General features: G+C 45.8%; 2 protein-coding genes across 3 annotated transcripts; one reads left to right on the forward strand and one right to left on the reverse strand.

Moving 5' to 3' along the window:
- The first annotated feature begins 1,325 nt into the window (after positions 1-1,325).
- On the forward strand, positions 1,326-4,342 carry LOC108160497 (myeloid differentiation primary response protein MyD88). The gene is made up of 5 exons (XM_017294533.2): positions 1,326-2,733; positions 2,811-3,106; positions 3,176-3,344; positions 3,415-3,601; positions 3,667-4,342. Exons 1-5 carry the CDS (start codon positions 2,250-2,252, stop codon positions 4,109-4,111), a joined length of 1,581 nt encoding a protein of 526 aa, XP_017150022.1. The 5' UTR covers positions 1,326-2,249; the 3' UTR covers positions 4,112-4,342.
- A 1,836-nt stretch (positions 4,343-6,178) lies between these two features.
- LOC117187886 lies at positions 6,179-16,557 on the reverse strand. 2 transcript variants are annotated; one of them, XM_033390815.1, is made up of 3 exons: positions 15,441-16,557; positions 10,566-10,836; positions 6,179-10,501 (listed from the first exon to the last, which is right to left on the reverse strand). In XM_033390815.1, exons 1-3 carry the CDS (start codon positions 15,450-15,452, stop codon positions 9,354-9,356), a joined length of 1,431 nt encoding a protein of 476 aa, XP_033246706.1. In that variant the 5' UTR covers positions 15,453-16,557; the 3' UTR covers positions 6,179-9,353. The 2 variants fall into 2 exon arrangements, with proteins under 2 accessions (XP_033246706.1, XP_033246705.1); XM_033390814.1 differs by lacking the exon at positions 15,441-16,557 and adding an exon at positions 12,295-12,815.
- Positions 16,558-16,695: the final 138 nt, after the last annotated feature.

Raw genomic sequence — 16,695 nt, forward strand, 5'->3', positions numbered from 1 at the left:
AACCATGTAAAATCCTCTCAAATCGATCCTTCGCTCATTTATATTCTCTCTCCTCCCTCTTACTGTCAATGAACCTGTTTTTACGATTGGTCCCGTGTTGCGATTCAAACAACCCTCAAACAGGTAGGTCATCCCTTTGCAATGAATCTAATGTGATAGTTTAGAGGTATTTTTTAAGTGTTTCCTGAAAAACGGATTCGATGCCCTTGAACCTTTCTACTTTCTCTATAATTTATATTCCTCCTTTGTGTACCTAACACTGTCCCATAGCAAAATGCCTATATAATAACTACTTACTTACCTTTCAAAAGGCCAAAATCTCCGTCTTTTAGTATCCGGGAAGGAGACCCAAGATGCCGTTAAAGGATTCCAAGATGGTGGCAGCCAGGTTGTTCAACTCCCACGGTACCCGCCTTGGGTGCGTCGTAGGACTCGCACAGATTCAGGACAGACCAGGCGGCTGGGTGAAGGAGTACAGCCTCCACTTCTGCAAAGAGTCAATAATTGGAGAAATGTGCTTGTAGTCCTTTGCCACAGGACCTGATGCACACGCTGCGCGAGGTGACTTGGGCTTGGTCGGCTCGTAGCTGCGGTCTGCGACATGCGCTGATCCTCGCTGTTCCACGTGTTTCACATCTCAATGTGCCCAATGTCGCCCAGGCGGCGTAATACTCCCAGGTGGGCTCCTGGGGCAAGCAGGTGGACGGATACTTCCAGTGGCTATTTTCAGGGTTCAGGGGATTGCTTAACGAAGAAGTTGATCTGCGTGAACTTGTGGCCTTCAGCTCGTCCGCCTGGTATAAGTCCTTCACGCTTGCAATATCGTTGAAACAAACACTTCTTGGAAAGATATTGGATAGCGTGTCGTATGATGAAAAACCGAGCTTAGCCCACTTACATTCGACACAATGTTAAATAGTCGTTAGCGCCATCCATCAGCAGAAATTGGAACTTCATTCCATGAACTGTTAAGTCGTCTGTTGTTCTGACTGGCATGTCGAATGTTATGTCGACTGTTAGCAACAGCAACATTATTTTAAAAACTATGCGTCGATAAGAAGAATCAATTCAGGTATATCTGAAACGGTATATTTTGAAAAAGAGAGAAATATTTCCGATGGTCGGACGGTATTTGCTTGCCAGCTTAGACACCATGTCTAGCTCACACACCTTGCATAGTTTATACTTTTTATTGTATTTTGAGTATTTTCTAACATTTCGTAGTATTTTCCAGTATTTTTCAACAAACGTAAACATTCCGCCCGTCAGGTGTCGCTGCTTATAATCACATCAATATGTAGCTAATATGTAGCACATGTGTAGTTAAAATGTAAAACATAATCTATCCGGTGCTGCGATCGCCTGTTGCGCAGAAAAGAAAATGAAACAAAGTGAACAATCGAATTAATTGGCAATTAGGGAGAGCAAATATAGTGCGCGAAATCGGGCAGGAATGGAATATAAGCAGCAGCAGCTGTGCATATAGTTTTTCTTAGTACAAACGAACCAAAATAAACAACAGTGCTGCGAAGAGGAAGAGCAGAAGCGCGAGCGACAACGCAGCAGAAAGCAGAAACAAATTCGAAAAGCAGAACCAGAACGAGTCGCAGCAGAGAAAAACAACAATCCATCCAGAGCAGGTCGCAGACAGTCTCGAAAAACGCTATTAAAATTTATTTTTGTGTTTTAGGCGTGTGTGTGTGTGTGTTAGTGGCAGTGGTCGTGTGAGTGTGAGTGTCAGTGCTGCTGGTGTATAAAAATATTTAAACAAAATCATCTGCGCAGGCAGCAGACGAAAACGCAGACGCTCGAAAAGGCTGAGCAGACAGATAAACAACACGGTCGGCGCTTGCTCTCTGGTGACGGTGACGCGGCAAGGTGCTGGAGGTCACTCTCGGCACATTTCGCGCACGGCCGTTCTGTTCGTCATCGGCCCCCCGCAGCACCCACCCTCGCGCGTACGCCCGGTCACATCCAGTTCCATCCGCCCGCGTCCGCAACGTGGGGCCGCGATCTCAAACCGCACACCACACCACACACTCACGAGGCGGAAGAGCAAAGAGTGTGGAAAAGTGAAGTGAAGAGGAACCAAAACGCGAAAAAACAATAGCCACTCACGCGCTTCTCTTTATTGTTGGTCCCCATCCCCATCTCCATTCCCATCCCCACTGATAAACGGTTGCTATCGTTGATAAATATCCGAGGCACACAAACACCAATTATTCCAATCAAATAAACGGCAAGTGCGAATGCGCCCTCGATTTGTATGCCAGCAGCAGCAGCACTCGACCCCCCATTCCCATACCCATAGTCATAGCCATCATACCCATAGCAGCGCCACTGACGTCAGTGGCTTGACTTGGGATCGGAATCTGAATAGGCAGCAGCGTTATCGTTATCCGAACATGGTTGTGCCGGAGGAGCCGGGCTCGGGGGGCTTTAATCAAACCCCACTATCGGAGCTAAGTGCGGATACGCGCAATCAACTGGCCCGCATGCTCAACCGCAAAAAGGTACTCCACTCGGAGGAGGGTTACGAGCGGGACTGGCGCGGCATCGCCGCCCTGGCACACCAGCGCGGCTTCGTCGAGGAATATGCAAACAATCCAATGGATCTGGTGCTTAGCAGCTGGAATCAGCGGAATCCAGAAACGGCCAAGGTCGGTCACCTAGAGCACTTCCTGGGCATCATCGATCGCTGGGATGTGTGCGACGACATTCAGGAGAATCTAAGTAGGTGCCGGCCGCAATCTACGTCCCCATTTCCGTCACTAGCTAATCTTAAATGATCCCCCCTCTGATCCGTGCAGCCAAGGACACCAGGCGCTATAATGTGAGGCAGGAACAGCAGCAGGCTCTGGTGGAAGCCCACCGCCCGCCTACTGTCATAGAGACCAACAACAACAAGAGCAGCACCAACAATACCAACACTAACAACATCACAGTGGGTCAGAGCGTCCAGATCCTGAGCGACGATGACCAGAGATGCGTGCAGATGGGCCAGCCCCTGCCCAGATACAACGCCTGCGTCTTGTACGCGGAGGCGGACATCGACCACGCCACGGAAATCATGAACCACCTGGAGTCCGAGCGATACAATCTCAAGGTGAGTCCCGATCACTCCCATTGTCTGTGTGTGAGACCCCCAAATAACCGGAGGGGAGTCCGCTTTCAGCTCTTCCTGCGGCACCGCGACATGCTAATGGGAGTGCCCTTCGAGCACGTGCAGCTGTCTCACTTCATGGCCACCCGCTGTAATCACTTGATCGTTGTGCTCACGGAGGAGTTTCTCCGGAGTCCAGAGAACACGTACCTCGTCAACTTCACCCAAAAGATACAGATCGGTGAGTGCCGTGCCATGTGCATGCCAGATGAGAGAAGCCCCAATTACAGGTCCCCCTCGTTCCCCTGTAGAGAATCACACGCGCAAGATCATCCCCATTCTGTACAAGTCCGACATGCACATACCGCAGACGCTGGGCATATACACACACATCCAGTACGCCGGCGACTCCAAGCTATATAATTTCTGGGACAAGCTGGCCCGATCGCTGCACGACCTGGACGCCTTCTCCATATACTCGACGCGGCAGGTGAAAACGTAAGTTCATATTCCATTCCCGGCTTGTTCTCAGTAAACCAAAGTACACTACATGCACCGCACAGACCCTCGCCGTCGGAGGAGGTGCCGCCTCAGCGGGTGACCACGCCCAACATACGGATACAGATCAACGACAAAGACGTCACCGATTTGCCCAACTACAGCTACAAGGCCATTGAGGAGGACGCCACAATTGTGTCGATGACAGGCGACACCAGTGCCCCGCTGCCGGAGCCAAAGCCGAAGCGGAAGGACAAGTTGTTTGGCAAAATAAAGATTAGCTTCGGCAAGACGCCGCGTAACCTGAACGGCACTACCGGCAAACCGTTGCGGCATGCGCACTCAATTAGCACCATCAATGTCACGGAGCGCGAGCGCACGCTCAGCGCCAGCAGCTCAAACATCTCCACGACGTCGGAGAGCAAGAAGAGCTCCATCAAGTGGCAGCCCAGTATACTGAAGAAGGTGCTGTTCTCGCGCAGCAGCAGCAAGCTGCAGACCCCGGGGTGAGCTCCAAGCGGCTGGGATCAGCAGAGCAGCTCATTTATTTCAGAAATTCCCTATTCTTGCGCCCAGTCCGGGGGTCCAAAATCTAATCCAGCCCAGTCAACGTCGTCACCCTCCATGTTTTAGTGATAATCTCTAGTGTAATCCTAATCAAAGCCAACTAACTTAATATACATAGACGCACTTGTTAACTTATATAAGACAACAACGAATAAAGACAATACCGTATACATACATACAAACAAAAATGTGCCACAGACACACAGAACCCTAGATAAAGTATGTATACTAGATATGATGAATGATCTGATGAACAGACAATTGTAAGTGAGGGCACAGCGAAACACATTGCTAATCGAAGCAAACAATTAACTGTTAGTCACGCGTTCGATAAGTGACTTACTTAATTCAATTAACTGGACGACACTACCCCCATAAACAGAACCACAATATGTGCCCCACAACCGTCACTTCGCTTCAGTTCAGTCCATTGCGTTGCGTTGCTGTTCTCGCAGCTCGCACAGACCCCCCCTCTAGGCGATGAGTGCCTTATCTAAGATGAGTAACAGCCACATATAAACTATACAACTGTACGAATATGTCTACTATATATAGTATATTGTCTGAGCTGTTTCTTTATGCCCTTCTTTGTCGGTTTCTGAATTGCCTAAGCAAATTCCTCGACTGACTTTTTGTTTTGTGTGATGATTAGGGCCTTAGCTTTAACTGTTACTGTTACTTTACTGATTGTGGCCGATTGCCCTGAATGGGTGCGTGTGCCTCCTAGAAAAAACAGTACGTTTCATAGCTACTGTGTGATTGAAAGTTTCCCCGAAGTCATAGTTGAAATATTACTTCCATTTCTAGAGCTTTTAGAAGTGAACTAAATCGTTTATCACTGAAGTGGCGACCCGACCTTCACAATATGCGCCTATGAAACGCACTGTAAGCCGTATCGCGAGTATGAGCAAAGATCCCCGAGAGTTGAGCGTGCCTGTGCCCCGAGCAGGCAATAAACTGCTCAATGTTTGCCTCATTAATTTACTGTTGAATATAGACAACCTTTAGTTCTCGCTGATGTTTAATAAACAGTGCGATTCGTGTGTGGATCCCCTCCCACGAAAAACGTACACAACATGCATATACTCGTTGTATAGTGTGTATTGTATATGCCGAACAGCCGTGAGTTGGGTGGATGTTTATCAACCAGTTCCGGTTAATCTATAAGACAATTTCAAATTCTGTTTAAATTTGTATTTTTTTTCTCGTTTTATTTATTTTTCGTTTTTATTGTTTAAATCGCATCATAAATAACCTTTTGTTGTTGTAATTTTCTTGTTCATGTTTCTTGTTTTTGTTGTTGTTTTTTTGTTTTTGTAATCGAATTTTATTGTTATTTGTTTTGTTTTCGTTTTTGTTTTGTATTACTTTTATTTTACGTTTTTACTCATCGTGAAATGTTGTTTAATTTTAGTTGATTCTCAATGTTATATGAACTTTTACTTGTGTTTAATTTTTGTTTCGCTTTCGTTTGTTTTGTAGTTGTTTTTTTTTCCGTTTTTTGGGTGTGTGTGTGTGTGTTTGTGGTTTTCTTAGTCACATGTTTTTAATGTTTATCCATGCTTTTTATTATAATTATTATTATGTATATAACGTAATGTTTTAATAATAGCTCCTATCTCGATTTCCTCGATCCCCTCGCTCATTCCTCGCTATTCCTTTTCGCTTCTCGCCTTTCGCCTCGCCCTGAACTGAAAATTAGTCATCTCCTCCCTATTCAATTCGATTCGATTCGATTCCTCCCAAAACTTGAGCCCTTGATCTTTAAACTTTGCTTTAATTGAATTCATGATTTTTTTTCTTTCTCAATGTTGCATGTGTTTCTGTGTCTGTGTGTGTGTGTGTGTGTGTATATCGATTTATATATATTTGTTTTTATAAATGTTAATCTGTTATATTTGTTGTTAATCTCGCTTCGTTTCGATCTTCTTTTCTTTTCTTTTCTTTAGTTTAGTTTTATTTTAATGCCTTTGTTTATCGTTTAACAAAATGAATAAAAACAATTTGCAATATGTTTTGTCGTTTGGTTTTCTTCTTTGTTTTGTTTTGTTTTGTTTCGTTTCGTTTTGTTTTATGTTTTGTTGTATATGCTAATTGATCAATTTATTCGTAATATTCGCACTATTAAAACAATTTAACGCATAATGTGGCATCATTCTCGGCTGCCTGCAACAATTACTTGACATTCCTCTTTCCTCTAAGGCTTATCCCCCTGCCGCATGCCGCCTGCCACCTGCCCTGCCTTCTGGTATGGATATTACATTACCGAGTACTTGCAAAACAGTTGATTGCATTTGGCGGGGAGGAGGTTCTTTCGTTCGTTTCGCTTACTTTGCAGCACATTTTTTGTTTTGTTTGGTTTTCCATTCGTTTATTCATCTTATAAATCTAACTGATTGCATTTACACAGAGTGTGTGACGAGTCTGAGAGTCTGAGGGTCGGGACCGCTCTTCCGGGACGACCTTTGGGGATCAACAACAGAACCTAATCTTAACTGAACCAAAACGCAACGATTGATGGGGAAACAAGATTCGTGTGGTTTGGTGTGGTGTGGGTTTGTCTCTTAAAGCGTTATCCTCTATAGTTAATTGTTAACAATGATTATGATTATGGAAGTCAGTTGAAGAAGTCTGTATCAGTATGGAAGCTGAGTTATCATACACACATGTATACCCGTATGCTGGTGGTGCATATACGATGTGCTGCGTAATCTCTCGTTTTATTCATTCTTATTATGCAATGCTGCTTGGGGCATTTACACATGCATACATATGTATATGTATACGCCGTATAGGTATGGGTCGATTCTATATATACGCAGAAATGCTCATCGGCACTCGATTTCCACCTCACTCGATCGGACTCCACTGCCACTGCCACTGCCCCTGCACTCCACTCCACTCCACTTCACTCCCTCTGTACTCTGCGGCTTAATCATACAGTATATATATACATATATACATATAGTATATATAGTATATTTGTGTATTCATCTCATGATCATGATCGTGTTTGGGTTGCACATTACGGGCGCATTCGTTCTCGACTTACTAATAAATTAAAACAACGCTAATGAATTTGTTTTCCGTTTGCTAATTGTGAGTTCTCGTTTTGTCGCTTTCGTTCCGGAGCTGCACACAACCGCCATCCTGCTTTCCTGCTTTCGGCTTCCTCCTCGCTCGACTTCAACTTTCCACTTATTATCGTTATCAATTATCAATTTTTCATTTATACATACATACTAGGGCCTCGCTTTTATCTATGTATATCTTTTTCGGTTTAATGCCTAGTTTGTGCCTTGGACAAATGCATGTTAAAGAATCATTTCATTTTATTTCATTTCGTTATTACCTTAGTTTTTCATTGTTCATTGTTCTTTGTTTTATATTTTTGTTTATTTATTTTTTGGCAGAACACAGATGTGTGATTGATCTTAACTGTGGAAAGAGATTGCGTTATTTGTCCATTGTTTGCTTTCTTTTGGTTCTTTATGCTTCTCAAAGCGCACGAGCACGCTGTTCGAATCGTTCGGAACAGACTTCGATCAGACAACGGAAAGTTTGGAAACTGTTGAGTGTGTTTAAGGCCCATTGGTACCGAGCGAGATCGTTGCGAGCAGCGTAGACCAGCTACGACTGCTAGGGAAGAGAAGAAACACGATTGATACGATCGTCACGCGGCATAACGATTGCTTTGGTTGGTTGGTGCTTCGTTTCGACTCGATCGCAGCCGAAAACCGTCTGTACAACTTCGATTTGCATTCGCATTTGCAATAACAATTCTATAGCTTAACCAATGACATCGATACGCTTTTTTCGTCTTACCTAACTCTGCCTATACTCGTATGTATGGTTGTATGTATTTGTATGCTGAGGGGCCCCTTCCGTTGCTGCTCGTGACACCCGAACGATCACAGTGGATCGGGAAGCCTAAACTCAACGGGGAACGGAACTGGACATGATCTGGCTATGATGATCTACTACAGTGAGATGTCGGGTTTGGCAGTGTTTTTTTCCTTGATGCACACACATCTATAATTCTAATTTCGATTTGCTCCCTTCTCTGATATTTCCGCCTAGGAACATGGGACGTAGATGAATCGGCTACGGGTTGGGTTGTGTGTGTGTGCTCAACTCAATGTGTGACAATAGGCTACAATATGTAATACTTCGATATCAGGCATTTTCTTATGGTTTCCCCTTGTTTTTACGCTTTTTACGTTTAAATTTCACTTGAACGTTGAACGTTTTACAACACTACAAGTAACGGCAGTTTCGCATGAGGATTCTGAATGGGGGATTATGGGAAAATAACAATATATGTATATATGATAGTATTGAAGGAACTGAGGATCTTCCTACATAGGAATACGGAATACGAGTACAAACAATTCTGATTTACATTTAGAAGATTTTGAATTCAGTTTACAGTTACAGTTTTCTTCTTCGTTCTTTGGTTTTTCGTTTTTTGTTTTTCGTTTTTCTTCTCAACAACAATTTATAGTCTCTGTTATCTTCTCTTTGGCAACTTAGAGTTCACGTGGTTTAGATTAGATTTCGACTTATGCAAGTGACGCTCGTAGTCGGAGTCGGAGTCGGCTATATGCATGTATATGGGCTATCCAACTAAATAAGGCTCGTTTGGCATACGGTACACGGAACATGACATGACTTTTATACAACAACAATAACAACAAAGTGGGTGAGAATTTTGGGACTCTGGGAAAGTTACTATAATGGTAGGTATGCAAGTGCTCTTGTTTGGTTGGGATCGCTTTTCCCGTCTTGAGGAATTCTCTCGCTAAGTGCTACAAAAACTGCGTTTACATGGGGGGGGTGTTGTCTTTGTCTTTCTCTGGTTTCGTGTGTGGATTTTTGGGACTGAACTGACTTTTGTTATGCTTACTTCACTATCGTACAATGTGCGACTTGCATTATTATATTCTCATATTCTCATATTAAGTTTTATATATATGTATATGTCTGTATGCATTTGTGTGTGTGTGTCTGTCTGTCTGTGTGAGATGTAGCCTCCCGTTTTTCCAATTATTTTCGTTTTCCATTTGTAAAATGCGCTAGTTTATTGATACCTCTCTGAGCATTAGCTATCTGCAATTGTGTTTATTCTTTAGTGGCTATGAATGGGTTTGCGTTTGCGTTTGCGTTTGCCCGTATCTGGTTGCGTTTAAATTCTATCCTCCTCGTCCTCTTCCTCCTCTTCCTCGACCTCCTCGCCGTTCTCCTCCAGCTCCTCCTTGTAGCCGGGATGCTCAGAAATGGCGTAGTAGTTGCCATTGTAGATGACGCCCAGTTCGCGGAGCGCGTCGCCGCGTATTGTTGCCTTTATCGTCCAGTTGTAGCAGTCATCCGACTCGGACTCGCGATCCAGACGCTCCACATCGAGTATCTTAGAGTTGAGGCGCTCCAGGATGATGCCGATATCCTTGATGCTGAGATGGCGCTTCTGGTCCACCGATAACTGATCGATCAGCAGCAGAAATTTCTCGGTCGTCGTCTTGTCGTCCTCCATCACCGTGTTCTCCGTCTCGCTCTCGGAGCTGTCCCGCTCTGGGGCAATGTCCAGGAAACGCACGTGACCCTTGGTGCCCGAGGAGCGCCGCATACTGCCGCTGCCGCCCAGCATAGGATCCATAACCGATGATGACATGGCCAGCGTCGCTGCCGGCTGGGGACTGCTGCTCCCGTCCTGGATGGGCGACGTGGCCACGCTCTTGTGCACGGCTATCTTCCGCCCCTCCTCGTGCAGAGCGCAGCAGTGGAAGTCGCATTCCGTGGTGCTGGGGCTGCCGGCCCTGCTTGGCGTATGGGCGTGGTGGGCGCACTCCGGCGTGTGAACGTGCACGGCCCCCACACCCACGGTGCTGTCGAAGGAGCTGCCCTGCTTGGACAGGCGCCTGCTGCCGCCGGGTATCACAACTCCTGGCGGCAGGACCACTCCGCCGGGATGGTATATACTCGCCGGACCCTCGTCGCTGATCACCGTTATTTGGGGGCTGGCGTAGCGCGGCTGCGAGGACTGCGACGACACCGACTTGTTGTCCAGCGAACTCTGTGCGGAGAGGCCCTTCTTCGAGGGCGAGTACTTGTCGGAGGAAAGCAGCCCGTTGCTGCTCCCCAGGCCGGAGCATATGTTGCCGCCGCCAACGCCGCCCCCACCGCCGCCTCCACCACTGCCCCCTCCCTGCCGCTGATCCCAGTGCAAGACGACCGTGACACGCCCTTTGTTATCCATAATCTTCCACGATGGTGTCTCATCATGCAGTTCCAGTGCATGGATCGTCTCACAGACGATTTTCGGTATAGCTGATATGGCTGCAACAGATTACATTAGTTTGGTTTTCACCAGAGATAAAGGGCCATAAAGGGTGTCACTCACCAGCCTTTATGACATCCACTCCAGTTGGATACCAGCGTTCGCCCTGCCTCAACAGCAACAAGACCGTATTGTTGGCCAGGGTGCGAAAGTATTCGCCATCCTCGATTTGGGTTCCATCGCACTCCAGAACAACGCGCACTGGTTCTGAAGCAGGAACCCCCAACTTGTCCTTGCCGCGCACCAAGAGCTCCTCGAATGTTCCAACTACAACGCCTTTACGCACATTCCGCCAACTGTCCCAGATTTTCAGTGGTCTCTTGCCGCGAGACTCCTGCGAAAGAGCAAAGGAAAAGCAGAGCCCAGATTAGCTTAGTCGACGCAGGCGGCTTACGCGATGAACAGTGGAAGATGTGGAAGATATGTGGAAGGGCGCATATGTGGGTGGAAGCATGTGTGTGCAGTCGGAATATGGTATATGGGAGTTCCATCTGGGGCGTGACACCTGTGCCACGCTGCGCAGCCAATTCACAAGTGGGTGTGGCATATCAGAGCAGATCCATCCCCCAGGCAGCGTCATAACATCTTCCGCCCACTAATTGTGGTTTGTGCTCGTTAAAAGGGCGCAAATGTCAAGGCCACCCCAGCAGCAGGGCGCCGCAGGAGGTCTGGCCGTGCAGTTTTTTTTTTGCAGGGAATTAATTGAAGGGATCTCCCCAGATCTAGTTTTTCCCAACAAAAAAAAACAACAGAAAATGCAGTAAAAAATCCCAATTAAAATCCTCACAAAAAGGAGCAACAAAAGAAGAGGGCGTGTGGAGGGTGGAGGGCAACGCTACGGCTAACAGCGGGACACAGCTGGGGCTGTTAATCGAATAACAGTAACAGCAACAGAATGGAGGAAGCGATGAAGAATAACAAGATGCAGCAGCAGCAGCAGCAGCTGCAATGCAAATGCAATAACAGCAGCAGCAGCAGCGAGAGAGGCGAAAAAGGGGCGGGAAAATGGAGGATGGGGAGAGTGATAGGGAGAGCGAGGCGAAAAAGAGGCAGCTCCAATGTTTAATGTATTGCAAGGACATGAGTGTGGCGCTCCAGTGACCCAGTAACGAGTGCAGCACACGAGCTAAATAATATAAAAAGAAGAAGCTCTCTCTCTCTCTCTCTCTGTCTCTGTCTCTGTCTCATTCCCTCTCTCGCTTTCACCCAGCACCACCCATCATCCATCTGTGGCAAAAATAAAATGTTTGAAAAATTACAAAAAATTCATTCTGACATTTTCTGCTCGACGCCAAAAAAACAAAACAGAAGAAAAAATAAAAAAAACAACAATAAAACAAAACAGCGGAAAGTTTTCATAAAATATTTCATTTCTTTCCATGCTCTCTTTTTCAATGGTACTTTCGCCCCCGTCCTGTGGGATAGGTCAGTGCTGCGCCCAATGCCATATGGCCGCACGTATTGCAGAGAGGGAGGGAGAGAGGGGCAGGGGCAGGCATTATAAAATTTCAAATTAATAAATGAATAAACAGAGCCAGAAGAAATGGGGAATACACGTGCCCCTCAACTAATTGGAATGTGAATGGGGGCCACAGACAGTGGGGTTCCTGTATTCTGGATTTTATTTTTGGCTTTTTTCGTTTAATTTTATCCGGATCGGGGAATCGGGGAATCGGGGAATCGGGGAACCGTGTGCGTGTGAAATTGAAATTTCAATGAATCCACGGCAATCGATGAATGAATGGATGAGTAATAGTGGTAGGGAGAGTGAGATGGAATCGATCATTGTTACCCCAGAGGACACGCCGCCGCCGGACATCGATGTGGGTCCCGTTGTGATGGCCGCACCACCCACGCCCACGCCTACGCCAGCCGCAGCCGCCACGCCCCCCTGTGTGACCTGGGCAGCCGCCGCAGCTGCGGCTGCCACTTGTCTGATGCTGAGGCAGTTGCAGAGCGGCTTCGTCACGCCCAGCGTGCACAGGGCGTTCGACCACATGGCGGCGCTGCTGCAGACACTAGTATCCCCCTTCCCAGCCACGTTTATGCCCGGATTCTTGGACTTCTTGGCTGTGCTTTGGCTTTCCCTCTATGTGCTATGTATGTCTAATGCGATTTTGATTCAAGGCTAACACTGCACATGGGACACTGCCTTTGATGGGAGCATAAGCATGCTGCTGATTGTGTTCACTCTTTCGCTAAACAACTCAATTACGATGCACTTTAAAATCTGTAACTCGATTCGCTTCTCATTTGCTTTCAGAACGAATCTAATTTGCTTTGCATACGCTTCCAATGTCTCTCGCTTCTCTTGTCTCTCTATTCTCTTCGCTTCTCTTCTCTTCTCTTTCCCTATTCGGTTCGGGTCGCTTCTCCTCTTTTCGTTTCTGTTTAAAAACCGTTATATAAAATTGTCATTGGTGCAGTTTCGCGTACGTACACTGTTCAAAAAACCGTTGGAAAACTTGATGAAAAGTTTATAAAATTAAAGCTTATTGCCTATGCTTATTGTTGTACGGTTAATGCTGGCTAAATGCTTATGTGTTTGCTTTATTTTGGGGGAAAATTCGTTCAAGTTAAAGTTTCTGTTATTGCCTGGCATACAAATGTAAGGAAACACACACACGGAGACACGGAGACACGCACGCACGTAAAAAAAACTGCACTCCCGAAATGGTTTTAATTTGGTTTTTTTTCTGGTTGTAAAAATGTATTTGATTTAATTAACTGTTTTTTTTTTTTTAAGGGCCTCTGCCTGGCGAAGGAGCAGAGGAGGGTCTACTGTTCTCTCGCTTCGCTTCTGGGGCGCGTCGCCTCGTGTTTTGAGGCAGGTCAGGGCGGACAGCCAGCGCCAGCACCAGCTATACACGGGTTGACCTTCGCACTTTCACTTTACTACGCGCCTGGCGCTCTGCCTCTGCCTCCGCCTCGAATCGTGAAACCGTCGACGTTTTCATTTGGTGGTGCATTCGCCTCGCCTTGGATTTCAATTTTGATTTTCAATGAATTTCTCCACGTTTTTGTTCACTTTTGATTATTATAACTAATTATGGTAAAAAAAAACACCCTTGCTCGATTGCTCTGCGGGACCCTGATCCGTTGCAGCTGTCACGCCCACTTTAGGGTTTAAATATATTTTAACGAAGAGGCAGCGGAATCACGCAGCTGGTAAAAGAAGGTAGCATCCTTGCTGACTATGGCACGCTGCCTGGCAGAGCAAACTGGGAAATTCTTCTGCTGCTGCTTCCGTTGGGGCTGGGACACATGCAGCGGCACGAACGAGAGCGCGTGAAATGCAGCCCCAAAGCTTCCTTCAGACAGACAAAGAGCGTGCCAAAGAGAAGCAGAGAGCCAAGCGAGAGTGAAAGCGAATTGGACTGCAGGCTAAGGCATGGAGAGCTTGAGGAGAGCCGTTTGCTTGGCTCAAACAAACATTAACTTGTACCGTTTATTTGCGAGAACATTTAATGCATTTTTACTTCTCTATTGAAACTTTGCTCAGCCTGCAGGGCTCTCCATGCTCCACGGTCGGGCCACTCTCCTGCTTCAGGCAGTGTTGTTCCACAGTTAACATTTGGCTGTGCTTTGGCCTACATTTGCATCAATGTGATATAATCGGGGCGCGCTAAAGCTAACAAAACGCGCGCGCACCCCACACGAACGCTCCACAAGTATTCCTTCCCCATCTGGGATCGCCATCAGAGAAACCTCAATCTGAATCTGGCTTTCGATTTCATTTGATTCGTTCGACACATCTCTGTTAACGAACGTGTACATATTTATTTTGCCTTAAATCAGAATCGATCTGTTGGTGTCTGTCAAATGTTTGTTCAAGAAAAATAGAGAATTTCATTGCACTTTTTGATTGAAAACAGTATAAGGCAGTCCTGAAATGAGTCTATTGAGGGGGCACGGGACGGGCAGAGAGCGAGAGTGAGAGAGTAGCTCTCTGCGTTTCAAGCTAACATTCCCCTGTTGTCTGTCACAGAACACTGTTAACATTGGCACAAATGTAACGTATTCGGCTGCATTTAATTAAAGTAAGCCAAGGAAAGAGAGAGATAGATAGAGAGAGAAAGAGAGAGGTTTAATTAACATGCACGCCCAATTGCTGTTAAATATGTAACAGAGTCTATGCGCTGCCAGAGAAGCTCCAGGAATGTGTACGAATTTTTGACAATTTTTGGTAACAAAAAATTCACAAAATTTCTGTCCTTTGAGAGGAGCTACAAAAACAACAATCCACCTTACAGTTACATGGGACAAAGTCATAGGGGAGGTGGGGGCACATCTGTGTGGGGCGTAAGTATTACCCCAGTTATTTGGGTCAAAGCTATTCACCCGCAAACCAAAACGAAATGAAGAAACTGCATAAAACATGCACACACACAAACAAGCAATACCCTTGCAGTAGGGGGGAAACGCACACTGGGAGAAGGACTAATGAAGGCCTAAAACGGCTTCAAGCTGTTGCGGACCATCCGCTGCTATTCGAATTTATTAAATCTATAAATGAGAGAACATATTTAAATCTTAAGCCCTGCATTAAAAGATGCAAGTACGCCAGTAGTTTCGTTTTTTTTCCCCCAAAAAATCCATCCAATCCAGGCGTTCCACGCCGATGGTTTCTGAAAGCCAGTGGCTTTATACAAAAACATAAAAACCCACGACAGTACAAAAAAAAAGCGTCGGTGAAAAGTGTACAGTGTTACCAGCAACTTTGGGAACTATGATAGCTGCTCTCAAGCAACATGCTTGCTGAAAGGAGGTTAAAAGAGATGAGAGATAAAAGATAAAGATGTGTGCAGAATGTATGTGTGTAATGGGAGCAGCTGATTGAATAGATGGCGCTGCAAGATGCAGGACAATTTTGGAGCAATTAATGATTAACCGTCTGCCGGTGCATGGGGCGACGGGCGGGCAGCGTTTCGCACTTACCTCTCTGGCCATTACGACATTCTCACAAGCAGCGCCCGCTCAGAGGGTCTGCCATTTGCGCTTCAGCAGAAGCAGCCAGGCCAGCCTCCACCGTGGCGGCGGCTAACAAGAGCAGCAGTAGCAGCAGCAGAAACAACAAAGCTTACACTCTTCGCGCATACATATATATGTACAAGAGTATGTGTGTGAGTGGGTGGTTGTGTAGGTTTGTAAGTGGGCGGCAAACGGGATAGTAGCGAGAGAGAAGGATGGAGCAAATGACAGAGAGAGAGAGAGTGAGTGAGAGGAATGAGAGAACGTGTGTGGGTGGGCGGATGTTTGTGTGTGTGTGTGTCTCAAAAATTCTCTACTACACGTTTATTTTCAATCTTCTCTGCCCGCATATCTCTCCAACGCGCCGATGCTGCTTGGTTGGAGCTTCTTGTTCCTTTCTTTCTTTTTTCTCTCTCTGTCTTTATGTCATGCGTTAGTGTGCTTGTGTGTGAGAGTGCGTGCCTGTATATATAGGTGTGTATTGGTATTTGAACAGTATTTATTTTTATTTATCCTAGAATTTGTTTAAACAATCAAAGGAGGCTGCACACTTTCAAACAAGCAAATTGTTTTTTATCTGCGAACGCACACCTAACGCCCACTTTTATAGGTGCGGCTGTCGGCTCATCTTTTGCCAAGAGAGAGCGCATTAAAGTACCGTTATCGCTGGCGGAGACACATTTTCGCTTTTTCACGTACTTTTCCGATTGCGTTTTTTGGGAATAAGACCACAGCACACGCGTTTTGAAACTCCTGCGTTAGATACATATATAGTTAATAACTTTACCAACCACTACAGGCTGTTGAAGGATCACACTCCTACATTCCCTTTGCACCGAGTTTTTGTATTGGTCAAGGGAGATGATGGTACACACGCCTTTACTTGCTGAGAGGCTCCACACACATACGCTTTCGCTATTGGCAGTGCGAATTTTTTAAAGTTAACTCTATTTTAATAACTATCACTAATGGAAGTCTTTATATATTCCTTTAAATTTAAAAACAGTCGCATTTAAACATTTCAAGCCGAGCAGAAATGCAAATCAATTCCTATTTTCGGCAGCACTAGAACTATATTTGCCATTCGCAGCGGACGAAACCATAAATTGAAGCATACTTTCAGGCATGTATGTCCATGACCGCATGGTCACACTGCACATTATATCGATATCAATTTTACAATCAATAGCAGTATCGATATCAATCAGCTGCGTCAACTATC

Source organism: Drosophila miranda, chromosome 3, assembly GCF_003369915.1.
Source record: "Drosophila miranda strain MSH22 chromosome 3, D.miranda_PacBio2.1, whole genome shotgun sequence".
NCBI lineage: Eukaryota > Metazoa > Arthropoda > Insecta > Diptera > Drosophilidae > Drosophila > Drosophila miranda.

Coding starts and splice junctions, on each gene's coding strand:
- LOC108160497 (XM_017294533.2), top strand. CDS start 2,250: ATGCGCCCTCGATTTGTATGCCAGCAGCAGCAGCACTCGACCCCCCAT. Junction 3,345..3,414: donor CACCCAAAAGATACAGATCG/GTGAGTGCCGTG, acceptor GTTCCCCTGTAG/AGAATCACACGCGCAAGATC. Junction 3,602..3,666: donor TCGACGCGGCAGGTGAAAAC/GTAAGTTCATAT, acceptor TGCACCGCACAG/ACCCTCGCCGTCGGAGGAGG.
- LOC117187886 (XM_033390814.1), bottom strand. CDS start 12,501: ATGTGGTCGAACGCCCTGTGCACGCTGGGCGTGACGAAGCCGCTCTGC. Junction 10,837..12,294: donor GCGGCGGCGTGTCCTCTGGG/GTAACAATGATC, acceptor GCTCTTTCGCAG/GAGTCTCGCGGCAAGAGACC. Junction 10,502..10,565: donor AGTGGATGTCATAAAGGCTG/GTGAGTGACACC, acceptor AATCTGTTGCAG/CCATATCAGCTATACCGAAA.